The following is a 21,329-nucleotide window of genomic DNA, read 5'->3' as shown; positions in this document are numbered from 1 at the left end:
AATACATTCAAACAATATGACAAAGCAGTATATCTGAGGAAATATTTAAAATAAAGTTATCATAAAATGCAGGTATATGGTTAACGTTGCATCACATGACCACTAAATGCCGTCATATTTGTCACATATAGGACCCTACCTGCTCCAGAACTGCTTCCTACTTTCTGTTCAAAATAAGAGCACATTGCACAACTCTAACCCATGACAGTATATATATATATATATATATATATATATGACCATACTGTCAATCTCTAACCCATGACAGTGATATATATATATATATATATATATATATATACTCTGACCACACTGTCAATGACTCTAACCCATGACAGTGTATATATATATACTCTGACTCAACCTCAGGACACGCAAACTGTTGAGATTATTTTATTTTAAATGTTTTAATTATTCAGATTTGACTTTTTAAAGCATATGTGATACAATGTATGACAGCCTGATTTCCCCCTCTTTATTTCTTATAATACATTTATATATACATGTGCGAAATATGTAAAAATAACTATACAAAAGAAAACATATCTTTTTAACCCTATAGCCTAAGGATAGGGGTGATATATAAAATTGTAACTAATAGTAACACAGTACAAACTATAGTTTTAAGTGCTTTTTGTTTCACAGAGTTTCTAATTGAATGAATGAATAAATAAATAAATAAAACTCCCTGCTGAAGGTACCAAAGCTTCCTGCCTGTAAATGTACGTATATGGATGTGGAATATGGCCATTATAATAAAATGAGTCATGTACACACTGTGTCCTTCTCTGGTCCATCTTCCAGCAGACTAACCAACAGCAAGATAAAACCTTAAATCATTTATTTTTATAATATGTTTTTTTTTTATATTTGGGTAATGCCAAAATAAATCAAAACAGCTTTTTTTTTTCGCTCCCAAACAATCGCTGAAGCAAGCGACATACTGAAATGTCCGGTGGAGACTTTCAAAATAATACTTAAAAACAGACATGTAGTTACGAGCTGTGACCAGTAGATGGCACGAAACATTTGTGTTTTTACATCACCACCTCCACAAGCTTTAAGGCAGCCATTAGTGCATACTTACAGGCTAAAAAGCAATAATAACATGACAAATGTAAGATATTTAGTGTAATTATTTAATGTTATACAGAGTAGTTTTCAGGGATTAATTTGTACACATAAAGGAAAAGAAGCACAACATCCCAATAGTGTTTTCCTTTGTATTTCCCATATCCTTTGTGTTGACAAGAAGATGCAAAGGATCACCAATAAGTAACTGCTGTTAAATCTAAGGTAAAAGGCAAAACAAAATGCTCGCCAGTTGTACAAAGGGATTACTGAGAAATAAAAAGTATAAAAGCAAAGTGCCAAGATGTACTACAAGTTTGTACAACAAAACACAAAATGTTACAATAAAAATAAGTGTGCAGTATATGGCATTGTGCAATACAGTACATTACAGTTATGGCAAATATATGAAAGATAAAGTTAGACACTACAAATTATGGCAAAACATGCTGGACAATCAAGACCTTTCACAATAAAAGCATATGAAGTACAACAAGTCATATACGAAACTACATGAACATACCCCTTCAAACAAATAAAAAGTGATACAATTTCATGGCTAGGCAGCAACAACAAAGGCAGAAATATTCACGTCTATGGATAAAAGAAACAGCTGACAGTAAATAAAAAAAGTCAATTGATTAGACTGTTTATAATTTCTACTGATGACAATATCTGAGGCTTTTCCAACTGCTTCATACTATAACAACCGACTAATTGCAAGCACTGCGAGTATGCAAAATCAAAACAATGGCGTCACAGAATACTGTTTCAATGTAGTATTTATACTCGGTTTACGTTATTTGACATAAAAACATATTTTAGCAGCAGGTACAAATCTTCTATTGGGAACAAATATTTCACAGTTTGTAATGACAGGTGCAAATAACTACTCATAAATGAGATTATGAAAAGTTAATAAAGTTGTATGCAATTTTCAGAGCAGAAAACAATTAGTGGGAAATGGATGATTGTGCAACAGATTTTAGGGTAAGTTTGCAGAGCTTTTTTTGCAACTTGATCATCAGACTTGGTAACTGTACTGTATGTAAACATATTGTTACCATTTACTGATAACCTCCAATGATCGTGACACTTGTTGTCAGCAATGAGGAATCTGTAACAAAATACCTGGTAGTACTTTTTACTCACGTAATACTGCTGGTGAATATTGATGTTTAATGAAAATCCAACAGAAAGATTCTGCCATTTCACCATGAAGGGGACAAAATGGAGCCCTACTCAGATTCCTGGGTGTATCAGGCAACATACTTTATATCCTGCATCGAGGACAATATTCTCCATCATGGCAGCATCTTAAAATGCTTGTTCCTGGAAGGCCAAACTAAAGTTGACTAACCCCCTTGTACAGCTTAAAAAAGGCATGGGACTAGAAATGACGGGACTAAGAAGTGGCTTTATGCCATCTTGGAGGGACGGAGGCATTGGGGCTCGGCCATCTGCCCTCTACAGTCAATGGCTACTGAGTTACCACGGCCAGAAGGCTGAGCTCTCTCTAATTGAGGCTGCAGCAGCTCAAGTAACTGATGGTTTTACCCTCGCCGGGCATTGGGGCAGTGTCATTGTTATCCAGCTTGTTCTGCTTGGCCTCTCGAATGAGTTCGCAGGCCAGGTCGAGGAAAAGTTTCTCAACATTGTCGGACTCTTTGGCCGAGGTCTCGAGATACAGCATGCTCTGAGCCTCAGCGAAGTCTTCGGCCCTCTGTCTGAGAACCTCTCTCTTCTCCGCCAGGTCTATTTTATTACCTGTAACACATATAGCATTCATCTGTCAACATACGCAAGTGGTAAGAATGTGGCTACTTACATCACAGTCTGAACAGTAGTGTGTGGGTGAGGATAAGACAGATGGAAGTGGAGGTGTACCTGTGTGCATGCATGTGTGGGATGGATGAAAGCAAAGACAGCATGTGAGCTTTTTATTACAGACAAAAATGATTTCTTTCCTTAGGAGTGACAAAAATGTAAAAGAAATCATGCAATGAAAGACAAAACTGGCCTCTGCAAATCTATTCAGATCTATATCAGCTGGGCAATTCACATTTAAGTAGGCTTCGGAAAAACCAGGCCAGTTCCAGTAAAATATAGCGCACGTCTTATTATTAATATTCTCAGTTTTCTCACAATGAACAATGAGCCTGATGATTAAAGAGGTCCAGCGGTTATTAAAGTACAATGTAAAGCGTCTTACCGACTAATATAGTCACCACTTGGTTGTTGGCATACTGCTCAATCTCCCTCAGCCACTCTGGAAGGCACCTGAAGGAGTCCTCACAGGTAATGTCATACGTAAGAATGAGGGCGTTGGCACTACGGTAATAACTCTGAGTAATGGAGCGAAATCTCTCCTGTCCAGCCGTGTCCCATATCTGCAGCTGGAAAACACAAGATTTGAAGTGAGCAACTATTACAAATCATATCTTAGCATCTGATTTTAGATTTTTTTTTTTTTATTTAATCTTTGTGTACCTTGACCTTTTCCCCTTTGATTTCCACTGTTTTAATCATGAAATCTACTCCAATAGTAGCCCCTTGTCCAGGTGGGAAAAGGCCCTAAAATAAAGAGAGAATACACAGTCTAATACACTAACACTCTTTAATTCAATAATTATTTCCAAACACATAAGCTCAGACTTATACAAACCTGAGTAAAGCGCCGGACAAGACATGTCTTCCCAACTCCAGCATTTCCTATCAGAACTATTTTGAACAGGTAGTCATAATCTTCCATGCTCATGCTAAACTGTGAGAAATAAAGGAACAAAAGAAATGGGTGATAAGTAAATGCATTAACATTAAATCACTGCATTTGACTTAAGTTAACACAGTTGTCTTCCAGCACATGTTGAGGGGCTACGGCCACAATTCTACAGGCCGGGATCCTCTGGAGAGATCACAGCTGACATTTGACCTCAATAATCTTTCACTAACACAAATCAGAGGAATTGTGAGCTAAATACGACCTGGTTCCGATCTGCAGAGAATGAGCACTGAATGATACAAATAAATGTCCATTTTGTGAACCACTCACTCAAAAAAAAAAAAGGTCTCTGCTCCTCAAAGTCAGAGTTTTAATAAAATTGCTATTAATGTTGTAGTTACACCTCCGTATCTAACCCTAACTAATATAACTCATAAAATACACATTTTATCAAATTGTATTTTGACATATTATTATATATTTACATTAAGGCTTCAAACACTGAGCACAGTTTGAACTTTGAGAACAACCACACAGAAAAACAGAGGAAATGTTTCTATTTCTCTTCTCCACCTTTACATCATATGAAACGTGCACAACGTGAGATTCCTCATTATGTTTTTGCCTAGCGCAGTTTTTAGGGGCCCTTGCATCACTTTTAGGGGATAATAAAGACACGAAGGCTCCAAACACTGTTGCTGAGTGAATAATCCGCAACATTAAGCACATAGGTTGTAACTAACGGGTCTCTGTTTGTCCACACAGGGATGGTAACACATACAGCTTCAGCTTTATCCGCCGTACCGTTACATCTGCTCCGCCACCAGCACTGTGAGCGGGGGCCTGTACCTGCGTGAAAACTAAATATCTCATTGTAAAATAATAAAAAAAAAACATTTCAAGAAATCAAACTGTTGATTTTTAAGGCGACGTGAATCACTGAATGTCAACCATGACACAATGAACCATACGTGAGGGCTTTTTCTCGCTTGAGAATAAATGAAAATGTCTCTGTGTCGCATTTCCTCCTCCCATCTTTTTTTTTTTTACCCCGTCGTGTACCGCAGAGTAACACTGTAGCCTTGTGCACAGACTCAACCCGAGTTATCGCCACATTTTCCCTCCTTATGCTGTTTCATTTTCAGCCTGAGTTGAAAGCCATTAAGGGGCGAAGCTAGCAACAGTAGCAACTAGCTGCTACCGTGTGACTCTAGCCATTTTGGCACTATCTGCAGATGCAGGGGAGACAACATCTCAATGAGCCCTGCGCATCGACCCTGGAAATAGTTTGCACTTACCAAAAACACGGGGATATCCCCGGACTTAGGATCACTTAGTATGCATAGGTCACCTCATCAAACAGGCAAAGCCACAGCTGGGCAGGGCATAATTCCTCTGGCTGTGTGTGTGTGTGTGTGTGTGTGTGTGTATCCTCCTCAGCAGCTCTCTCAGCAGCAGCCTGTCTGGTGGAGGAGGAAGAGGAGGAGGAGGAGGACTGCACTCAATGATGTCATCAGCTCACATGCAAAGTAACTAATACACTTCAGTGTAATTCTGAGGAGCTGTAACTTAAAGCTGCAGCATGACATTTTTTTTTTTTTTTTATATATATATATAAAAGTATATATTTTTTTTATGTCCTGTGATTTTAAACATGAGAGAGATTATCTATTTGAAGAAAAAAAAATCTGGTTTCTCTGGCTCCTTCTACTGCTCCTAATGGCATTTGCAAGAATTCACTGGGCCTGAACAAAAACAACCAATCAGAGCAGAGAGAGAAAGCTGATTGTTCAGTCTCATTCCCAGGGCATCACATAGGCTACAGACCAAACAATCAATTATCTTCAGGCTTTCAGCCCAAAGCGTCTTTATATCTTTCTCAGAGCTAATTGGTTGTTTTTTTTAGGCTCGGTGGATTCTTGTAAAATACCATTAGGAGCATCAGGAGGAGCCAGAGGAACCAGATTTTTTATCGGTCTCATGTAACTACTGTCAGGATCAGGATATAGTGAAAGTTAAAGCATATATGTAAAAAAAAAAAAAACTAAAAACCTACTGCAGCTTTAAGTATTCCTCTGTTGTTAAATGTTATGCATTTATTCCACTGCATTTCAAAGAGAATACCTTTTTTTTTTAATCCTGTAACTGTATTAATCTGTCAGCTGTATAAAAAAAAAAAACATGAATAAATGTGCAATGTGATGACAGATAAGCTCACAACTGATCAGCTCACAACTTGCTATATAATAGAATGGTTTACTTAACATTATTAAAGCATCATACCGGCATTTTGCAGCTTTTCTAAGTTTATTATGACTGTTACAAAGACACAAGGGACATAAACATATTAAACATATTATAGCTCGTAGTGCTTTTATTTCTATAACGCCACTACTGCTGGCGTTACCACGGTGATAGTAATAACTAACGTTACTAAAAATGAGCTAAAGTTATAGAAACTAATCCTTACCTCGACCGTCTTTAACGTGCTCGCATAAGAGTGTTATGCGTATGCCTTTATAGCGATAACAAAATCAAATAAATGTGACTAACGTGATCCAAAGTACGTTAATCACATTTTGTAAAGTTTTACCGTCTGCAGTCGGTTGCTAGGAAACAGAATAAACGGAACTGAAGCGGTTTTCATTTGTCGTGCCCGGACATTACATTCGGTTGCACGCAGTGCCCTTGACTTCCTACGAGAGGTGATAGCGGAGAAGGAAACGCAGGCGGCCAGGAGGAGGTCAGTTAAATTTCCAAATTGAACGGGTGATTTCTCGCCATGGTGTTCCTACCAGACGAGGGGAAGTGTCTCCCTCCCCCGGGAGTCGTCAACCGGTGCTCGGTGTGGCTGGCCGGTGTGGGCTGGTGCAGCGCGATGCTCCATAATGCCGTCAACCACAGGCCGCCGCTAAAAGCAGGTTAGCATTGTTTGTTAGCTGTCTCTCTTCCTCTCAAGCGTAGACAACATTTCATCCTAAAACGCCCCAAAAAAAACCTGACCTGACCCGACATGTTGCATTAAGAGGTAACGTGCTTTATGTCAAAGCGGAGCAGGGACTTGTTGTGATAGCTGAATGTGTGTGGTTAACGTTACTGGACTCAAATGAACTAAATAAAACCTGTTAAATAGTTTACAAGCTCCTGCAGACAGACATAGAACAGTGATAGGTGGGTGATAATATTAATATTCGTCGTTTCGTATTTACTAAATGGACGACAAACTCACCCAGCAACCTTTCTAGGGTCTGACTTTTGGTGCTTGTTTTTTAGTTTCAGAGCTTGATTCAAGTTGTGCACTTCATCTGATGAAGTTTACTTATGCGTTGTTTATTTCTTTGTTCTAGATTGGTATTGGATTTAATGTCAGTACCAGGTAGCTTTAGTAAAAAAGACATGAAACTGAACTGGTTCCACATTAGCACAATGAAAGCCTTTATTTGTGCTTTTAGTGCAAAGTAGGGCTGTATGATATTGTAAAAACATCATATTGTGATTATTTTTGACATATTGCGATTCACAGTTATGTGGGAATGATCATTTTTGTATCACAAATTACATTTTCACTAAAAAATGAAACAATTAAAAACACGATGATGTGAAATTTGTGGGGGGGTCTGTAAATCTGGAGAACAAGATTTGTTGTATAGGGAACCTCTGCAGCACTACAGTAATTCATTATAATGCTGTTTTGTCACACTTTTATCAAAACATTACAGCTCTCGTGATTTGCACATTGCACTTGGCCATATTGCAATTTTAATAATGTTCCGATTAATTGTGCAGCCCTAGTGCAAAGTTCATATTATAGTGTTGCTTTGTTTGTGCTATGTTCCTTTTTTAGGTGTTCATCGACAAGTCCTGATGGCAACAGTTGGCTGGTTCATCGGCTACCACCTTACAAAATATGAAAATTACATTTATGCCAAGCATGATAGAGAAATGAATGGGTATATCAAACTCCACCCAGAGGAATTTCCAGCCAAGGGTAAGTGAATGTTCATTGTCTTTGCTCTAACAGACACGACAAACCAACACTGCTTTGCTTGTGTGTATAGAGAGAGAGAGAGAGAGAGATGAACATTTGTGGTGTGATAGTCATCTGGTGGATTTGTTTTTTGTTTTTGTTACATGTTATTCTATGTTTATTAATGTATTCTTCATTCATTTTACCACCACTAACTGCAATCATATGCTAATAACAGACCAACATTTTAAAAACATGGTCAGTATGAGGGTATGAAACCCCATGCAGAGTGGTTTGGGCCATAACTTGCAGTGTTTGTACAATAGGACATTCTTAAGTCTTCACAGAGGGATTTAAAACATGGTGACCCATGTGTGTGTGTGATATCAAATTGTTTCTGTTTCTTTTATCTCACCAGAAAAAAAGACATTCGCAGAGATTGTCATGCCCTTCTATCCTGTACGCTAAGTGTCGTGGCTGTTGGAAGACGGAAGAGTGAGGAAGAGAGAAAACATTTGCAGACTACCACCTGTCTTTAGTGGTCTTATTGTGAAATATAGATATGTAAATAAAGAAAATACCCAAATCCAACATTTTCTGAGTGAAATGTTCCTGATGAGTCAAAACAATAAGCATGACTCTCTTTAAGGTTGTGCATTTGGACATAAATCAAGAAGAGACTGAATTAATCAGTTTGGGAAATGCATGTTTATTCCTTACTAATTAAGTTAGAAGCTTAGGGTCACTGAATGTAAACTGTTCAAACACTTGAGATGTTCAGGCGACTTTGTTACGTATACAGCATTTTCAAAAACACCTGATGTTCTTCTCGATGTCCACATAGCTTGCGTGTTTTCTAATTTGCAACTCCAATGATGTCCATATATTTCTCAGTAAGGCTCTGAGTCTTCTTGGTGAGGTCACTCATCACAGAAAACAGTCCTGTCAGGTGGAAGCGGAAGAGAGCTTCAGGATCCGTATCCAAGAGAGGCTCCATGTTCTTGTTGGGCGCAGTGTTGCTCTTGGTCTGGTGGTCATCCAGGTAAACCAGGCCGCTCTCCATTGTGTTTCTAATGGCCTTGAGCATCTCGTAGTTGCCATACAGGTCACTGCAGGACTCCTCTGCTGAGTCACAGTCCCATACCTGATCGGAGGGCACGTCTCGCAGCAGGCTCGGCAGCAGAATGGTCTGCTCCATGTCCCTCACAACTGAGCTGTATTGTCTCAGAGCCAAGAGCAGGCTGTTTCTGTTGAATTTGGCCTCGGCAGACTGCATGGTTCCAGTTGGATGTGGTCGACTGTTCCTGTGCTGTGGTGGCTGACAGTAGGAAGCAGTGTGCAGTGCAAAGCCATGAGAGCAGATTGTGGTCAATTTATATGATGAGCACAGGTGGGTTGATCACGGCAGTTATGCAATTGAATCATCCGATAGATTTAGGAACGTTTTGAGTGCTATGTGGAGTCAAAGCCTTATCTTTATTTGATTTACACAACCTGCTGTTTCTCTGAGGTCATAACAATGTCAAAACCAGTGTAAACCAAAATGAACCGCTGTCAAATTATTAACCAGGACAGACAATTATGTTTAAATGACCTCTGTATAAAGGGATATCGTGGTTTGATATTGATTAATTTGGAAATGAACTGAGGAATGAACCATAGTGTTATACCAAGGTCAGCTGTGTTTAGATTTGCAGGTTATCTTATGCACTTGAACCCCTGGCTCTGCTGATGTCTGTTTTCCACATAGTATTGCAAAGACAAAAGGGAATATGAACATTAAGATTCATTATGGACCTGATATGATCCTAATGTATGAGGGGCGGTGTGTAGGGACTTGGCTTGGGAACCGGAGGGTTGCTGGTTCAAATCCCACAGACTAAAATATGGAGTGTGGACTGGTAGCTGGAGAGGTGCCAGTTTCACCGCCTGTGCACTGCTGAGGTGCCCTTGAGCAAGGCAACCTAACCCCAAGAAGCCTGTGTGTGTGTAAAAATAAAAGATTGAAAAAAAGAATTTCCCCAATAGCGGATTAATAAAGTATATATCTATCTATATCTATCATCTGATATGATCACAAAAATTAAGGACGCTCACACTGGATTATCAGGATCCAGATGAAATCTTTGTATCCTTTTGTCTGCTTAACAGAACAGTGTCTTTAAGCATGCTGTCCCTCTCTTTGGACTATAAGTCAATAAAGGAATGAAATGTATCAACAAAGTTGTTACCCCCATGAAATATGAAAGTTGAAATTGCATTTCTCTATCTGTCCTGCACATATGCAGTATAATTGAACACAGGGTTGGGTCACTTGGGCTCTTATGCTCACAAGATGGTGCCTCTGAGCTCTTTCAGTGGTCAGGGGTCTAAACTGTGCATTCATCAGTTACTGATTAACCCACAAGAGATAATGCTTCCACGTGCTATATGTGATATTACTCTGTTACATAACTTTTTTAAAATATCTTTTCTGACTGATCTGACCTGATTTGATGATGTTTAAAATTCCACTATTTGCACCATGCATAACCATATAGTAAACATATTCAAGAAAAAATAATCCAGTTTGTGCAATGTGTGCAAATCACATCAAGAATTTCTATCCCCCTGCATGTTAAAATGAAAGCTATATACAGTAGACTGCCAGATTATTTTCTTCAAAAGGAAAGAAACAGTTTTTAACAAAAACATTGTATTGATTTTTAAGGCAACATTGTAACCTTAATTATTGTAAATCCTAGTAGAACATTACATTTCACGTCACATATTTTTACATTCAGTTACTACATGGATATTCATTTAGCATTCAGTTTTTCTACAAGCAACAGTGTAGTTTTCATGCACATTTTACAAGAACAACCTTATAAAACAAAGAACAAACAATCTCACTGAGTGTCTTAGACGATAACCATTGAGTGTTAACATGTCGACAACCAAATATTGTAATAATTACATAGATGGCATAGGAATTGAACTTCTGTAATAAAATTTTGTAAGAAATTCCCAAAGAGTTTGGCAGTTGTCTTTAACATGACTAATACATATTCAAATGTGAATTCAGTAAATAAATTAATATTTTCAAATGAATAAGAGATGATTCCAAAGCTGTTTAAGTCATTTTGGGATGAAGTAGTCTTGCATAACCAGACCTATCTCCACACTTAGTTTTAGCGCTGTGCCAGTGTTGGAGAAAGGTCTGGCTGAACCCATTATCATTCTGGCATAGGGGAAAAATTGTCTGGTGTGTTTGTATTTCTTTAAACCAATCACATCATATTGGGCAGCGCTAAGCCCAAGATGGAGTGATGGTGCCTCTAGTAGGTCAATGGCAGGCTTACACCCACAGCCTACTTCCTGACTAGGGATGAAGTAACCCACTCTGCTTTTCACGTTGTGCCTGACAGTTCTGCAAACTAAAAGTCCCATACAATATTTCCAGCTCATTAAGCTGTTTATTAAGTAAATCAAAGTGATTTGAAGTGTTGTAAACCTTAACAAAACTGAAGGGCCAAGTAATGTGAGAGCACAAGCAGAGGGAGGAGGACAAATTCTTTGCTTTCCTCAGGCGTCATACACAGAGTTCATATCTTCATGGGACTGCTCAGTCAGTTCATTCAGTTCATTCTGTGCAGTTTGAGATGGGACTCTGCTCTTCACCAGTCAAGCACATACACTCCTCAATATTCTGAAAATCCACAAAAAAATGATTTTCCACACAATCCAGCTTGTTGATCACTCATTCAGCTTTCTTCCGTTGACCTCTGACAATGATTTCCAGGACCTTGGTAAGATCCATCATTTTGGTGAGCATATCCATGATGTCGGGATGATCCTTTGCTCCACTGATGAACTCCTCTAATGTCAGCTCACCTGAGGAGACAAGTAGCAAAGATTGAAATCTACACATTTTTAATAGTCATAATGGAGGTTATTGTTTGAAAATAACAAATCCTATACTAGGAAATTTCACTATAGTGTTTATTGATTCTTCATATTAATGCAATATTTCACTGGTCTACACAGCTCATGGTGACATTATTTCTAACCAAGAGCACTGTTATTTTCAGAGCTGATAAATCATTATATTGTTACATTAGTCCTGGATTGATAAGATGATCCTTACCTTCTCCATTGACATCAATCTTCTCATATATGAGAGTCACAATGTCATCTGGAGGGATGTCGTAACTTCTGGTGATATCTTGAATAGCCTGATCGAAGAGTGAACACAGTTAATTGTTAGTTAAACAAACAATTGAAAATCTAAATGCCATCTAAATAAATCGCAGTGCCTTTTCTCATTCAACTACTGAATGCATTAATAAGTAATGGATGTATGTAAAACTAATAATATTTTAAAAAGACAACTGTATACTGGTTCTACTACACCCACTCCTATCTATAGCACTACTGCTATTACTTCTACTACAACCATGATATATAGCAACCTGAACAGTATACAGTTATATGTATAATGTTGACAAGTTGAATATGTGTCATGTAATCAGTAGGGTGATTACTGTATAACATCTGTAGTGAGTGAATTAGGTTGCAGGCAGGGCCATATTTAGACTTGTGGTTAGATAAGAAGCCCCCTGGATTAGGTGTCATGCCCAGTTCATTGCCATTTAAACCCATTTCTACTCTTTCAGAGTAGAGCAGCTAAGCATTGTGATTCAGGAAACTATGTGCTGCTCACTTCCTTAGTTCTGTAAAACTCAAATAATAAAACATTCAAAGAAAATATAATGCACCTTAAATATAGTCTCCATTTCGTCCTTGTCGATTTTCCCATTTCCGTCTTGATCAAAGAGTTTGAAGTACCACTTTAGTTTCTGGTTAATTTCTCCTTTCAGTAATAAACTTATTGCTGCAATGTATTCAACAAAGTCTATATAGCCATCCTGCAAAAGGGCACAGAAAAGATAGAGTTAGGGAAAAGACTATGAATCCATCCACCAAGATTTATTATTTCAAATTTTCAAAATAACAATTGCATAATTTTGCATTTTATCATGCTATACAGGGTTGTGTACTTCTAATGTACAATTTATGACCTTTTGTCCTAAGCGTTGTGAAAGAGTTCAGGACTCGCAGAGTAGAGAATAGTTTAACCTGAGTTGATCCCTCTTAAAACATCAGAGATCTCTGTAATCTCTGAACAGTCCTTTTAAAATGTTACACTCTTCTTGTAAAACCATTTGAAATAATGCAGCGAGCATCGTATTTCCCACTGCCAAGTTTGGAATGATACTAGAGACCTGATTCGATTTTTTTCAACAAGGTGCATGCATCGGGAATACACCGTGCAACTGTCTCATAAGTTGGCAATTTGTTACCAGACTGAGAAGACTTTTGAGGGAACCACACAATCTATTATTTTTCCTGAACAGGGAAGGAGAAATCTATTGTTGGTGTTTCCTTACCCCATCCATGTCAAAGGTGAAAAAGACCTGGTCCACATAGCTGCTAGCCTCCTCTGTCATACCGTTCATTTCAAGCATAGTCTTGAGCTCAAAGAGCGTTATGAGCCCTGAAGGCGACTCCTTCATGAATTTGGTGTACCAGTGGTGCATGTCCTCCTCCAGGATATCATCCAGGCTGGAGAAGTTGGCGCCCATTATTCCTCCAGAGTTTTGATTTTGCCCAGAATCCTGCAGAGAGCCAGTGAAGAAGGAGGAGAGTGTAAAGTGTGCATACAGAGCACAGGCAGCAACGAGGACTGACTGAGAACTCATGCAACGACCACCTTAATCTTTAAGTCCTTGGACAGCCCAAAGCAGAGATAACCCTTTAATGGGATAATAGCAGAAGTCTTCCAAGAACCTCAGGACATTGCATGCTCTTTGGCTGCAGTGGGGCTGGTTGCTAATATTCTGGGAGATGGGACTCTCATGTGCAACGAGGGAAGCCCCCTCAGGTTTAAAGTCTTGGCTCTTAGAGTAATACAGGGTTTAATTGAAGACATGATGGTCCACATCTACCATAGAGCTGGAGGACAAAGTTGTATTTCTTTTTTTGATTTTCCCATATTTCTATTCCAGTATGTTTTGCTTTTTTCATTTTCTTTTCTTCTTTTTTTTGGTACAGTTTTTACTTTACCCTTCAGTGAGATATTACCATTATTTTGTTTTCTCACCTACATAGTCACAAACCTTAAGGTGTGCAAATTAATAAATAATCTAAATTTACCCACATAGCTGTGCACCCACTCACACATCCGGCATTCCTCAAGGAATTAACCAAGGAGATTCCTCTCGGAAACAACTTATCCTCTTTTTAAACATGAACAGACTAGGGGATATTTTTAAACTACAAGTAACACATGAAGCCCCTAATGAGACATCACATGAAAGTTATTATTAGAAATAAAGTCATACATAGTATGGGTATAAGAAACATGTAACATTTAAAAGCTATTAATTTTAGATTTTTTCACATTTTGTGCTTATAAATACTGAAGTCATTTCTAGTGTTACTCTGGTTTAAAGAATGGCGTATGCGCTTTAAAGATGTAAAGGAGCCCAAATGTTACAGTTTTTATTGCTTAATACAGTATTTATTAAGGTTGCTGCTGGTGCTCAGGTCAGACAGGCTGCAGGAGAGTCTGGGACAAAAGATTACATAAAAGCTAGAACCACAAAAAAGTTTTGCTTCAGCAAATTATTATTATATAATGTCTATTACTATAAAATATTATTTAGAATAATGATTATAAATATAATAATATTTAAGATATTGAAATCTTATTTTCCATGCCCATCTTTCTTATTGCCTTCTAGTCAAAACATACTTAATCTTTCATCTTGCAAAAGGAGGGCCCCGGCTGTAAGATAATGCTAGGAGGCCTTGGCATGTAAACGTTTGGGAACCCCTGCTCTAAGCATGTTGCACTTAGTTTTCCTGGTATGTTAACAAGTCAGTAACAGTGTAAGCAATAACCGGATCATACTGTACCTTGGAAAGAAAAACACATACATGAAGGAATTAAAAATTAACTTTTTTACACACAGTAAATTTTTTACCTGCTCAGTGACTACAGTCCAGTCAAACCTCTCCGGTCAGCAGGTTGCGGTGTTCTAATTGTACCTAGAATAGGATCCAGACCCGGTGTGTGGGTGGGTGTGTGTGTGTGTGTGTGTGTGTGTTTGTCTGTGGATGTGGATGTCTTTTGCAGGGCGGGTGGTTGTCAGTGTTATTATTCTTGTATTTCTTTTACTATAATATGATTTGTTGCTGAATGCACATTGTACAGCACATTGAGTTTACCTGTAATGAAATCTTCTATATACAAACAAATCCCCTTGCCTTGTAACATTATCTAACATTTGCAAAGATTTAAATCATTTTCACCCCATTCCTGCCTTAGTTCCCAAAACCAGGTCAAAATAACTGTGTGATATCAACATGCAGGGAGGCGGGCCATTAATGTTGTGAAATTAAAACTGTTCCTATAGACCCTGAAATAACAAAGCATTTTTCAAGCTTTATACATATGGCATTTAGAGTAGATTTTACCTCTGACCGTTTGAGTCAATAAAGATATATAAAACCTTTGCACAGACACGCCAGACCGGATAAATACAGGTTTAACCAGCACTGTTGACTGAAGGCTGACCTTAGAGGATTATGGGCGCGATAAAGGCCTGTGAGTAGTGAAGTGTTGATTAAACCAATCAGACAATCAAAGCTCAAAATGCTTATTATAGTAAATCTGGTTTTAGACGACTGACAATTCTCCAAATAGGTCTGAGGAAATGGACCACCAGTGGCTACAGACACCACAGACAGCTAGTATTTAGCTTATAAGGTATACACAACCAGGATCCATGCTGCTGCCCTGTGCCATGGCACATGATCGCTGCTGCCAACAGATTAAGAATCGTGTTTACTTGCAGAAAAGACAGAAAAAGACTTCCCTGAGCCCTAAATACACTAAAAAGCAGCTTAAGTCAACTAATGTTGTCCAGTCCGAATCAACACATCCAAGTGCAGGTTTATTCTTGTTTATCTTCTATCATGCAATATTTGAGGGTTTCAAAGAGCAGCTGGAGTGATTTTGTTTTATGTACAGTAATAAGCTGTTGAAATCTCTTAGGTCCCACTGCTGTTTAAACTTGACCTTTTGACCAGCACGTGACCATCATGCAGCGAGGACGTTTGAGAACTGCACGTGAAAATGCATTTCCCTGGCAGAAAAAACTTAAAAATGACAAAAATTTCATTTTAAAAGGGATTGTAACTCACAACCCTAAAACTCAGCTGGTTGTGGGGTTAAATCTACCTTCTCTCATATTGTCTTCCAGTAAAACAAAACAAAAGTCCACTGTAAAATGACTGACTCTAAAGTTATACTGTGACTAAATTACTGTAAAAACACAGGAACTGCAGTTTCAGCAATGACAAATACCGTAGCTGCAAAAATATACTTTATTTGTTATTGTATCTTCCATGATTATTTTAATCAAACCATTACTTACAACCTTAATCAGTTGTATTCTCACCACAAAAATGAACTGATAAAAAAAACTCTACTTGGCAATTATTGTCGGCTCAAGCGTCAAATCTTTCCATCAAGTCTCACCAAGTGCAACCAGCTGAAGTGACGGCTAATTAATAACCATCTGGTGGAAGAGTGACTGTTAATATTTGGCATGGTCATTAATCACAACTGTGATCTTACTGGAGGACAGACATGTTGACACGATAGCTGCCAGGAAACAGACTGCAATCTGACATACTGAGTTTATAGAAATGTTATACAACACCTGTGCTATTAAATGCAACAACCTGTAGACAAAAAAACATTTACTGTTCATTTGCATGTTGGACAGGCACTCCCTCTACTGTTAAACCCTATGATTAGAAATACAGAAGGTTAAAGAAGGCAAAAGCTGAGTCCTGTTGTATATATATATATATATATATGTATATATGGAACAACCACAACAAACAAATGTACTGTACAAAGTATGGATTCTTTGTGTATAACATATATAGTTGTATATAGGCTTGTATAGCCTACACTTACAAAATGATTGCAGGCTAATTTCCCTGCACAGTTCTCTAAAGCTCCTGCAATGTCTGTTGCTCTCGAGGCAAATATTTTACAGTTAATGAATTTTGGTTTGCAAATCGTGTCTGCTGACCGAAGAAAATGGCACGGATATACAAATCAACATGTGTATTTCCATTAAAAAACACAGCCACAGATTTGTTTGTTTGTTTGTTTGGGGGTTTTTTGTTGTTGTTTTTTTTACAAATGGTCATACAGTATATTTTACAAAAACGAATTACAGTGATGGTCAGGGAATGAATATAAATAATTACAGCACATACATATATACCAATACTCTTACACTTAATACACCTGCAGTTAAAGAAGGCACAGTAATACACAATAAAATAAAAAACACAAGATAAAAAATATATATTTCAGAAGCCCAGATTCTTGCTGCCAATCTCTTGGGAGTTAAACCACTCACTCTGACAGTAGGCAGACGTCAATTTTACCTGACAAGTCCTGCACTGTTGATTGGTTTAATTAGGCGCCGTCTTAAAAGCTTGTTGAACAAAGCACACAATGAGACCATCAATATGACCTACAGTCACTGTGGGTTTGTGGGGCTGTGGTTATGCATGCTTCTGCAGTAAAGATGCATCATGCAACATTTCCACAGACTCATGGGAGAATCACACAGAAGTGTGACGAATCATATGTTACAAAAACCCACACACTGTGAGAGGAGTGTCTTAAATGACAAAGAAAGCAAGATACAGATGTCCTATCTGTTTGAGAACGTTTGGCATTAGTGTGTTAAAAACATGATCAGCGAAACTGGATCTATGTACATCGGCTTTGACTCATCTGGCTCCTGGTCGTACAGGAACTGTCTGAACACGTTGTACACCATTTCCCGGCTCAGAGTAAAGTTTCTCAACTGATCCTGCTCTTCTTCAGGCATGAGAAATGTCAGCTGATAGTCAGCAATGACTGAACCGTTTCTGTGGGGAGAGTAAAACAGAAGTTCTGTAGCTCAACACATTTTCCCTTGTAAAATGTACAAATGACAAATGGGCTACATTTTGTGGTTTTATGTAGCAGTGGTGAGAAATGTAGTCTAAAGCCACTGAGTGTGATGTGCGTTTACCTGAAAGCAGAGATCTCAGCTTTGGAGAAGTATCTTCCCAGAGCAGGGGAGGATCTGTAAAGGTCAGCCAGCTGGATGTGGCAGGATGAGGCATGCAAAAGCAAACAATGAAAGTAAAATGCATGTTTTTGGCTGAGGCTTACTTTCACTTCACTGTGAGCCCTACTCTGCTGTTGAGGGCGTTTCACTGAAATGTATGAGCTGAAATCAGCTACAGGGTGCTTTCATCTCTTGACGGCAGCAGCTATGAACATGTTTTTGTTTTGTGAAGCTTGTGGTATTACTGTCTTTGTTGAGAAAGTTGACATGTACTTCACTACACCAAATAAGACTACAGTGTGAAATGTGAAACCAAGAGTAACTTAGACTCAATAAAGGTTTTAAAAATTACATCATTTTAAAATATTATGTTTTTGTTGTATTTTATTTATCATATTCATATAATTTATTTAGTAATGCATGTTGTCTAATGTAAAGCACACTCTTCTTACTTGTAATGCAATGTGCTAATACACTGTAAATAAAATGACCATGCCTAAATAACATAACTATTCACTTCTTTGCATCTTTCCCACATTTGTTATATATTAAGCCATTTATACTGTATTCATCAAGTCGGCTCTCTAATTATGATGTTAATATAGGTGTGGTTGCTAGGAGACAACTGATGCAATAGCAAAAGAAAGGAAAAAACACTGTATACAAAAGCATCTTCTACAGTTAGTATATATATTGAGTTATAAATACAATCAATTAAGATGAATTTATTAAGCATGCTATTTGAAATATAGCTCATAAGTGGCCAAACCTTTTCTTGAAAATCAGCAGCGAGTTCTTGGCTTTTATTGGTGGAAAGGTTGGAAAGTTCCTCCGTGAAGACCAGATTTGGCAGCTGGAAGCTCCCGTTGAAATACCGAGGAACTTTAAACAGCGATGGGTCAAAGTCCTCGTCCGGGTCCTTGTACGACGCTGCTCAAAGAGAAAATGGGTCAAAGCCTCTCAACTGGAAAAGTAACAGCTGTACTGAAATTAGTAGTAAAGTAGGATAAATTGCCTTGTTACAGATCAGTCATTTAAATAAATTTTAATTGATTCACCTGACTTCTCACTCTGTCTATGTCTATGCACGTATCTTTAATAAATTTAGTATTATACATTGTACAACAATCCTCATCATGAAACCTTACCTGCGCACGCAGCCAGCGAAATTATAATCACAGCAAAGATGAGGAGGAAGATGAAGATGATGACCATCCATAGCCTGACTTTCCAGAAGATGACCTCCTTCAGCTCGCCCTTTATCCTGCTCACGGCGCTAATCTGAAAGCATGAATGAAATGGCTTTGTTTGTCAAGACATGGCTACAGTCTATGGGGGTTCAAGTTTGATACTAAGATGGAGTATCACTTTAATGAGACAAACTACTAACAGAGCATAAAAAGTTACAAGAAGAGTATTCTTTTAATTTCTGGCAAGCACTGAGAAACAAGAAAACTAATTCTGAATATTAAGGTATCCATTTAAGTTATTTATAGCTGCACTCTCCTCTCTGGTGTCCAGTCGGGGGATGGGTGGGAAAAGAAAGTGAGTTATCACATGGTAACATCGAAGTTACACTTCCTTTATTCCAAGTGTAAGAGGAAATGCCGGAAAGACAACACATTTCTAACATGTCTTACTAAAAGTCTTCATACCTCGTGAGGAATTCCTGTATTTTCCAGATCCCTTTGAGCTTCTGCTGCATTGCCATCGGGCAACATCTGCCCATTTTGACCAGTACTCGTAGTACTCTGCTAAAAGACACAACAGGCATTATGTCACTGCCTCCCTTCACTGTATATCTAATCATTCATCTTGATCCATTCACTTCCCAGAATGCTGAAAGTGACCAACATGAGTTGTTGTCACAGGGTTTTCCAGAGAAATCAAAAATGAATGCTGTGTTATTGTTATCTCTGTAATTTTGGTCTGCAAATCGTGTCTGCTGACCGAAAAAAATGGCACTGATATTCCAATATCAACATGTGTATTTCCATTAAAAAACACAGCCACAGGTTTGTTTGTTTGTTTGTTTGTTTGGGGGTTTTTTTGTTGTTTTTTTTTTTACAAATGGTCATACAGTATATCTCTGTAACACGCTGTAAACATGAACAAAACCATATAAAACATACACAAGAACACAACCTCCACTGGAAACTCACCTGTCCCGTAAGCAACGCATCTCTCTCTGTTGCATCAGCGTTCCTAGAGGGCACACCATCTCCATTACTTGCTGACACCTAGGAGCAGGCAAATACTGGGAAATATTACTATGAAACACCGCAAAGGATTCCATGTTGTTCTGTTTATAAAAAAGCAGAAACTGTGGAATGTCACTGTTTACAAAATCCCCAGGGGTTGCGTCACATTGCTTGTCTCATCCTGCCAACAGGCCAAACATTTACTATCACATAAGACAACGAAAACCTGAGAAAAACTTGCTGTAGGGAACAAATGCTTGACATTTTTGCTGGAAAAAATGATTCAAACAAATTAATCAGCTATCATTAATGAATTATCTGTCAACTAAGTGATTAATCTAATAATGGCTTTAATGAAAACAGTAGTAAATACAGTATATAGCCTAGGGTGCGTCTGATTATTTGCACTCTCTATCATCACTATCATTTTATTTGTATGATAACATGACTAGTATTACTTTTACTGACACTGGGGAGGCAGCTCAACAATCTCTCACTTATTCACCCGCATTAACTCACCCGTCCATCGTTGCCATTCGTCGTGACCGGCAGCAGCTCTATATTGTCCATGCTGGCTCGCCTCCAGCTGTTTGATTCCATACCCGGAAGTCCCTTACAGTTATAACTTTGTTAAAAGAAACTACACTATCCGCGGGGTCATGAACGTCCCAGATGCGGTTCAAAAAGTCACCAGTTCCAGGGAAAAAAAAAAAGACAACAGGTCACTCAGCGAGTTCACATTGTCAGACCTTTCGCAGGTGGTTGGTGTTTGTGAGACGAGGTCACTGGTTTCTCTATCGAAGCTCGTCCTTTTTCCTGACAGGTGAGTTTCCTTCAAAGTTTCGGCGCAGCCCACGTCGGAAGGCGTCGTCGTCATGTGAAGGAACAGGGGAGGAAACGTCGACTGCACTGACGCCTGAACATGACACAACTTGACACAGTAAGTGGAGGCTACAGAGGTTCACATACCGTTAGGATACGTTATCAGGCTGAATATCAAGTGTTAAACACTGACTTCTATTCGTATTGTAGGTAGCCCATCCAAAGGTATTTGAAGATCAAACTCTCCCCTCGAGTATTTATGGCTCAGGATTGTATTGTGGTTAAATATTAACTTAACCAAAGGATGTAGCCTATGTGTATTTGTATTTTATGGCTGTTGAGGACCGTAAATC

The 21,329-nt window shown here is 38.4% G+C and overlaps 5 protein-coding genes across 8 annotated transcripts; 1 reads left to right on the top strand and 4 right to left on the bottom strand.

The window, feature by feature from the left end:
- Window positions 1–1,125: 1,125 nt before the first annotated feature.
- Window positions 1,126–6,388, bottom strand: rab30 (RAB30, member RAS oncogene family). Of its 2 annotated transcripts, none has more exons than XM_051396913.1 (5): window positions 6,264–6,388; window positions 3,737–3,835; window positions 3,562–3,645; window positions 3,284–3,467; window positions 1,126–2,838 (listed from the first exon to the last, which is right to left on the bottom strand). In XM_051396913.1, exons 2-5 carry the CDS (start codon window positions 3,827–3,829, stop codon window positions 2,588–2,590), a joined length of 612 nt encoding a protein of 203 aa, XP_051252873.1. In that variant the 5' UTR covers window positions 3,830–3,835; window positions 6,264–6,388; the 3' UTR covers window positions 1,126–2,587. The 2 variants fall into 2 exon arrangements, with proteins under 2 accessions (XP_051252873.1, XP_051252872.1); XM_051396912.1 differs by lacking the exon at window positions 6,264–6,388 and adding an exon at window positions 5,092–5,294.
- Window positions 6,389–6,468: 80 nt separating this feature from the next.
- Window positions 6,469–8,351, top strand: ndufc2 (NADH:ubiquinone oxidoreductase subunit C2). Its single transcript, XM_051396915.1, has 3 exons — window positions 6,469–6,714; window positions 7,638–7,781; window positions 8,179–8,351. The coding sequence occupies exons 1-3, from the start codon at window positions 6,576–6,578 to the stop codon at window positions 8,226–8,228; spliced, it is 333 nt and encodes a 110-aa protein (XP_051252875.1). The 5' UTR covers window positions 6,469–6,575; the 3' UTR covers window positions 8,229–8,351.
- A 98-nt stretch (window positions 8,352–8,449) lies between these two features.
- On the bottom strand, window positions 8,450–9,119 carry thrsp (thyroid hormone responsive). The gene has a single exon (XM_051396914.1). It carries the CDS (start codon window positions 9,034–9,036, stop codon window positions 8,617–8,619), a length of 420 nt encoding a protein of 139 aa, XP_051252874.1. The 5' UTR covers window positions 9,037–9,119; the 3' UTR covers window positions 8,450–8,616.
- A 1,249-nt stretch (window positions 9,120–10,368) lies between these two features.
- Window positions 10,369–16,054, bottom strand: guca1c (guanylate cyclase activator 1C). Of its 2 annotated transcripts, XM_051396910.1 has the most exons (5): window positions 14,789–16,054; window positions 13,190–13,417; window positions 12,518–12,667; window positions 11,887–11,974; window positions 10,369–11,633 (listed from the first exon to the last, which is right to left on the bottom strand). In XM_051396910.1, exons 2-5 carry the CDS (start codon window positions 13,382–13,384, stop codon window positions 11,500–11,502), a joined length of 567 nt encoding a protein of 188 aa, XP_051252870.1. In that variant the 5' UTR covers window positions 13,385–13,417; window positions 14,789–16,054; the 3' UTR covers window positions 10,369–11,499. The 2 variants fall into 2 exon arrangements, with proteins under 2 accessions (XP_051252870.1, XP_051252869.1); XM_051396909.1 differs by lacking the exon at window positions 14,789–16,054 and having other exon boundaries at window positions 10,370–11,633; window positions 13,190–14,365.
- Window positions 16,055–16,175: 121 nt separating this feature from the next.
- On the bottom strand, window positions 16,176–21,211 carry LOC127361861 (TPA-induced transmembrane protein homolog). Of its 2 annotated transcripts, none has more exons than XM_051396908.1 (7): window positions 20,674–21,211; window positions 20,116–20,193; window positions 19,609–19,704; window positions 19,102–19,234; window positions 18,723–18,883; window positions 17,915–17,985; window positions 16,176–17,768 (listed from the first exon to the last, which is right to left on the bottom strand). In XM_051396908.1, exons 1-7 carry the CDS (start codon window positions 20,752–20,754, stop codon window positions 17,573–17,575), a joined length of 816 nt encoding a protein of 271 aa, XP_051252868.1. In that variant the 5' UTR covers window positions 20,755–21,211; the 3' UTR covers window positions 16,176–17,572. The 2 variants fall into 2 exon arrangements, with proteins under 2 accessions (XP_051252868.1, XP_051252867.1); XM_051396907.1 differs by having other exon boundaries at window positions 19,609–19,707; window positions 20,674–21,207.
- Window positions 21,212–21,329: the final 118 nt, after the last annotated feature.

This window comes from Dicentrarchus labrax, unplaced genomic scaffold, assembly GCF_905237075.1.
Source record: "Dicentrarchus labrax unplaced genomic scaffold, dlabrax2021, whole genome shotgun sequence".
NCBI lineage: Eukaryota > Metazoa > Chordata > Actinopteri > Moronidae > Dicentrarchus > Dicentrarchus labrax.
The sequence above is the reverse complement of the archived record's forward strand: the minus strand, read 5'-3'. Positions and strand labels throughout refer to the sequence as shown.

Coding starts and splice junctions, on each gene's coding strand:
- guca1c (XM_051396909.1), bottom strand. CDS start 13,501: ATGAGTTCTCAGTCAGTCCTCGTTGCTGCCTGTGCTCTGTATGCACAC. Junction 12,668..13,189: donor TCACCTTTGACATGGATGGG/GTAAGGAAACAC, acceptor GCCCTTTTGCAG/GATGGCTATATAGACTTTGT. Junction 11,634..11,886: donor GATTGATGTCAATGGAGAAG/GTAAGGATCATC, acceptor TTGTCTCCTCAG/GTGAGCTGACATTAGAGGAG.
- ndufc2 (XM_051396915.1), top strand. CDS start 6,576: ATGGTGTTCCTACCAGACGAGGGGAAGTGTCTCCCTCCCCCGGGAGTC. Junction 6,715..7,637: donor CAGGCCGCCGCTAAAAGCAG/GTTAGCATTGTT, acceptor TTCCTTTTTTAG/GTGTTCATCGACAAGTCCTG. Junction 7,782..8,178: donor AGAGGAATTTCCAGCCAAGG/GTAAGTGAATGT, acceptor TTATCTCACCAG/AAAAAAAGACATTCGCAGAG.
- thrsp (XM_051396914.1), bottom strand. CDS start 9,036: ATGCAGTCTGCCGAGGCCAAATTCAACAGAAACAGCCTGCTCTTGGCT.
- rab30 (XM_051396913.1), bottom strand. CDS start 3,829: ATGAGCATGGAAGATTATGACTACCTGTTCAAAATAGTTCTGATAGGA. Junction 3,646..3,736: donor TTGTCCGGCGCTTTACTCAG/GTTTGTATAAGT, acceptor TCTTTATTTTAG/GGCCTTTTCCCACCTGGACA. Junction 3,468..3,561: donor TCAAAGGGGAAAAGGTCAAG/GTACACAAAGAT, acceptor TGTGTTTTCCAG/CTGCAGATATGGGACACGGC.
- LOC127361861 (XM_051396907.1), bottom strand. CDS start 20,754: ATGGAATCAAACAGCTGGAGGCGAGCCAGCATGGACAATATAGAGCTG. Junction 17,986..18,722: donor CTGCTGATTTTCAAGAAAAG/GTTTGGCCACTT, acceptor TGCCACATCCAG/CTGGCTGACCTTTACAGATC. Junction 17,769..17,914: donor GCTGAGATCTCTGCTTTCAG/GTAAACGCACAT, acceptor CTCTCCCCACAG/AAACGGTTCAGTCATTGCTG.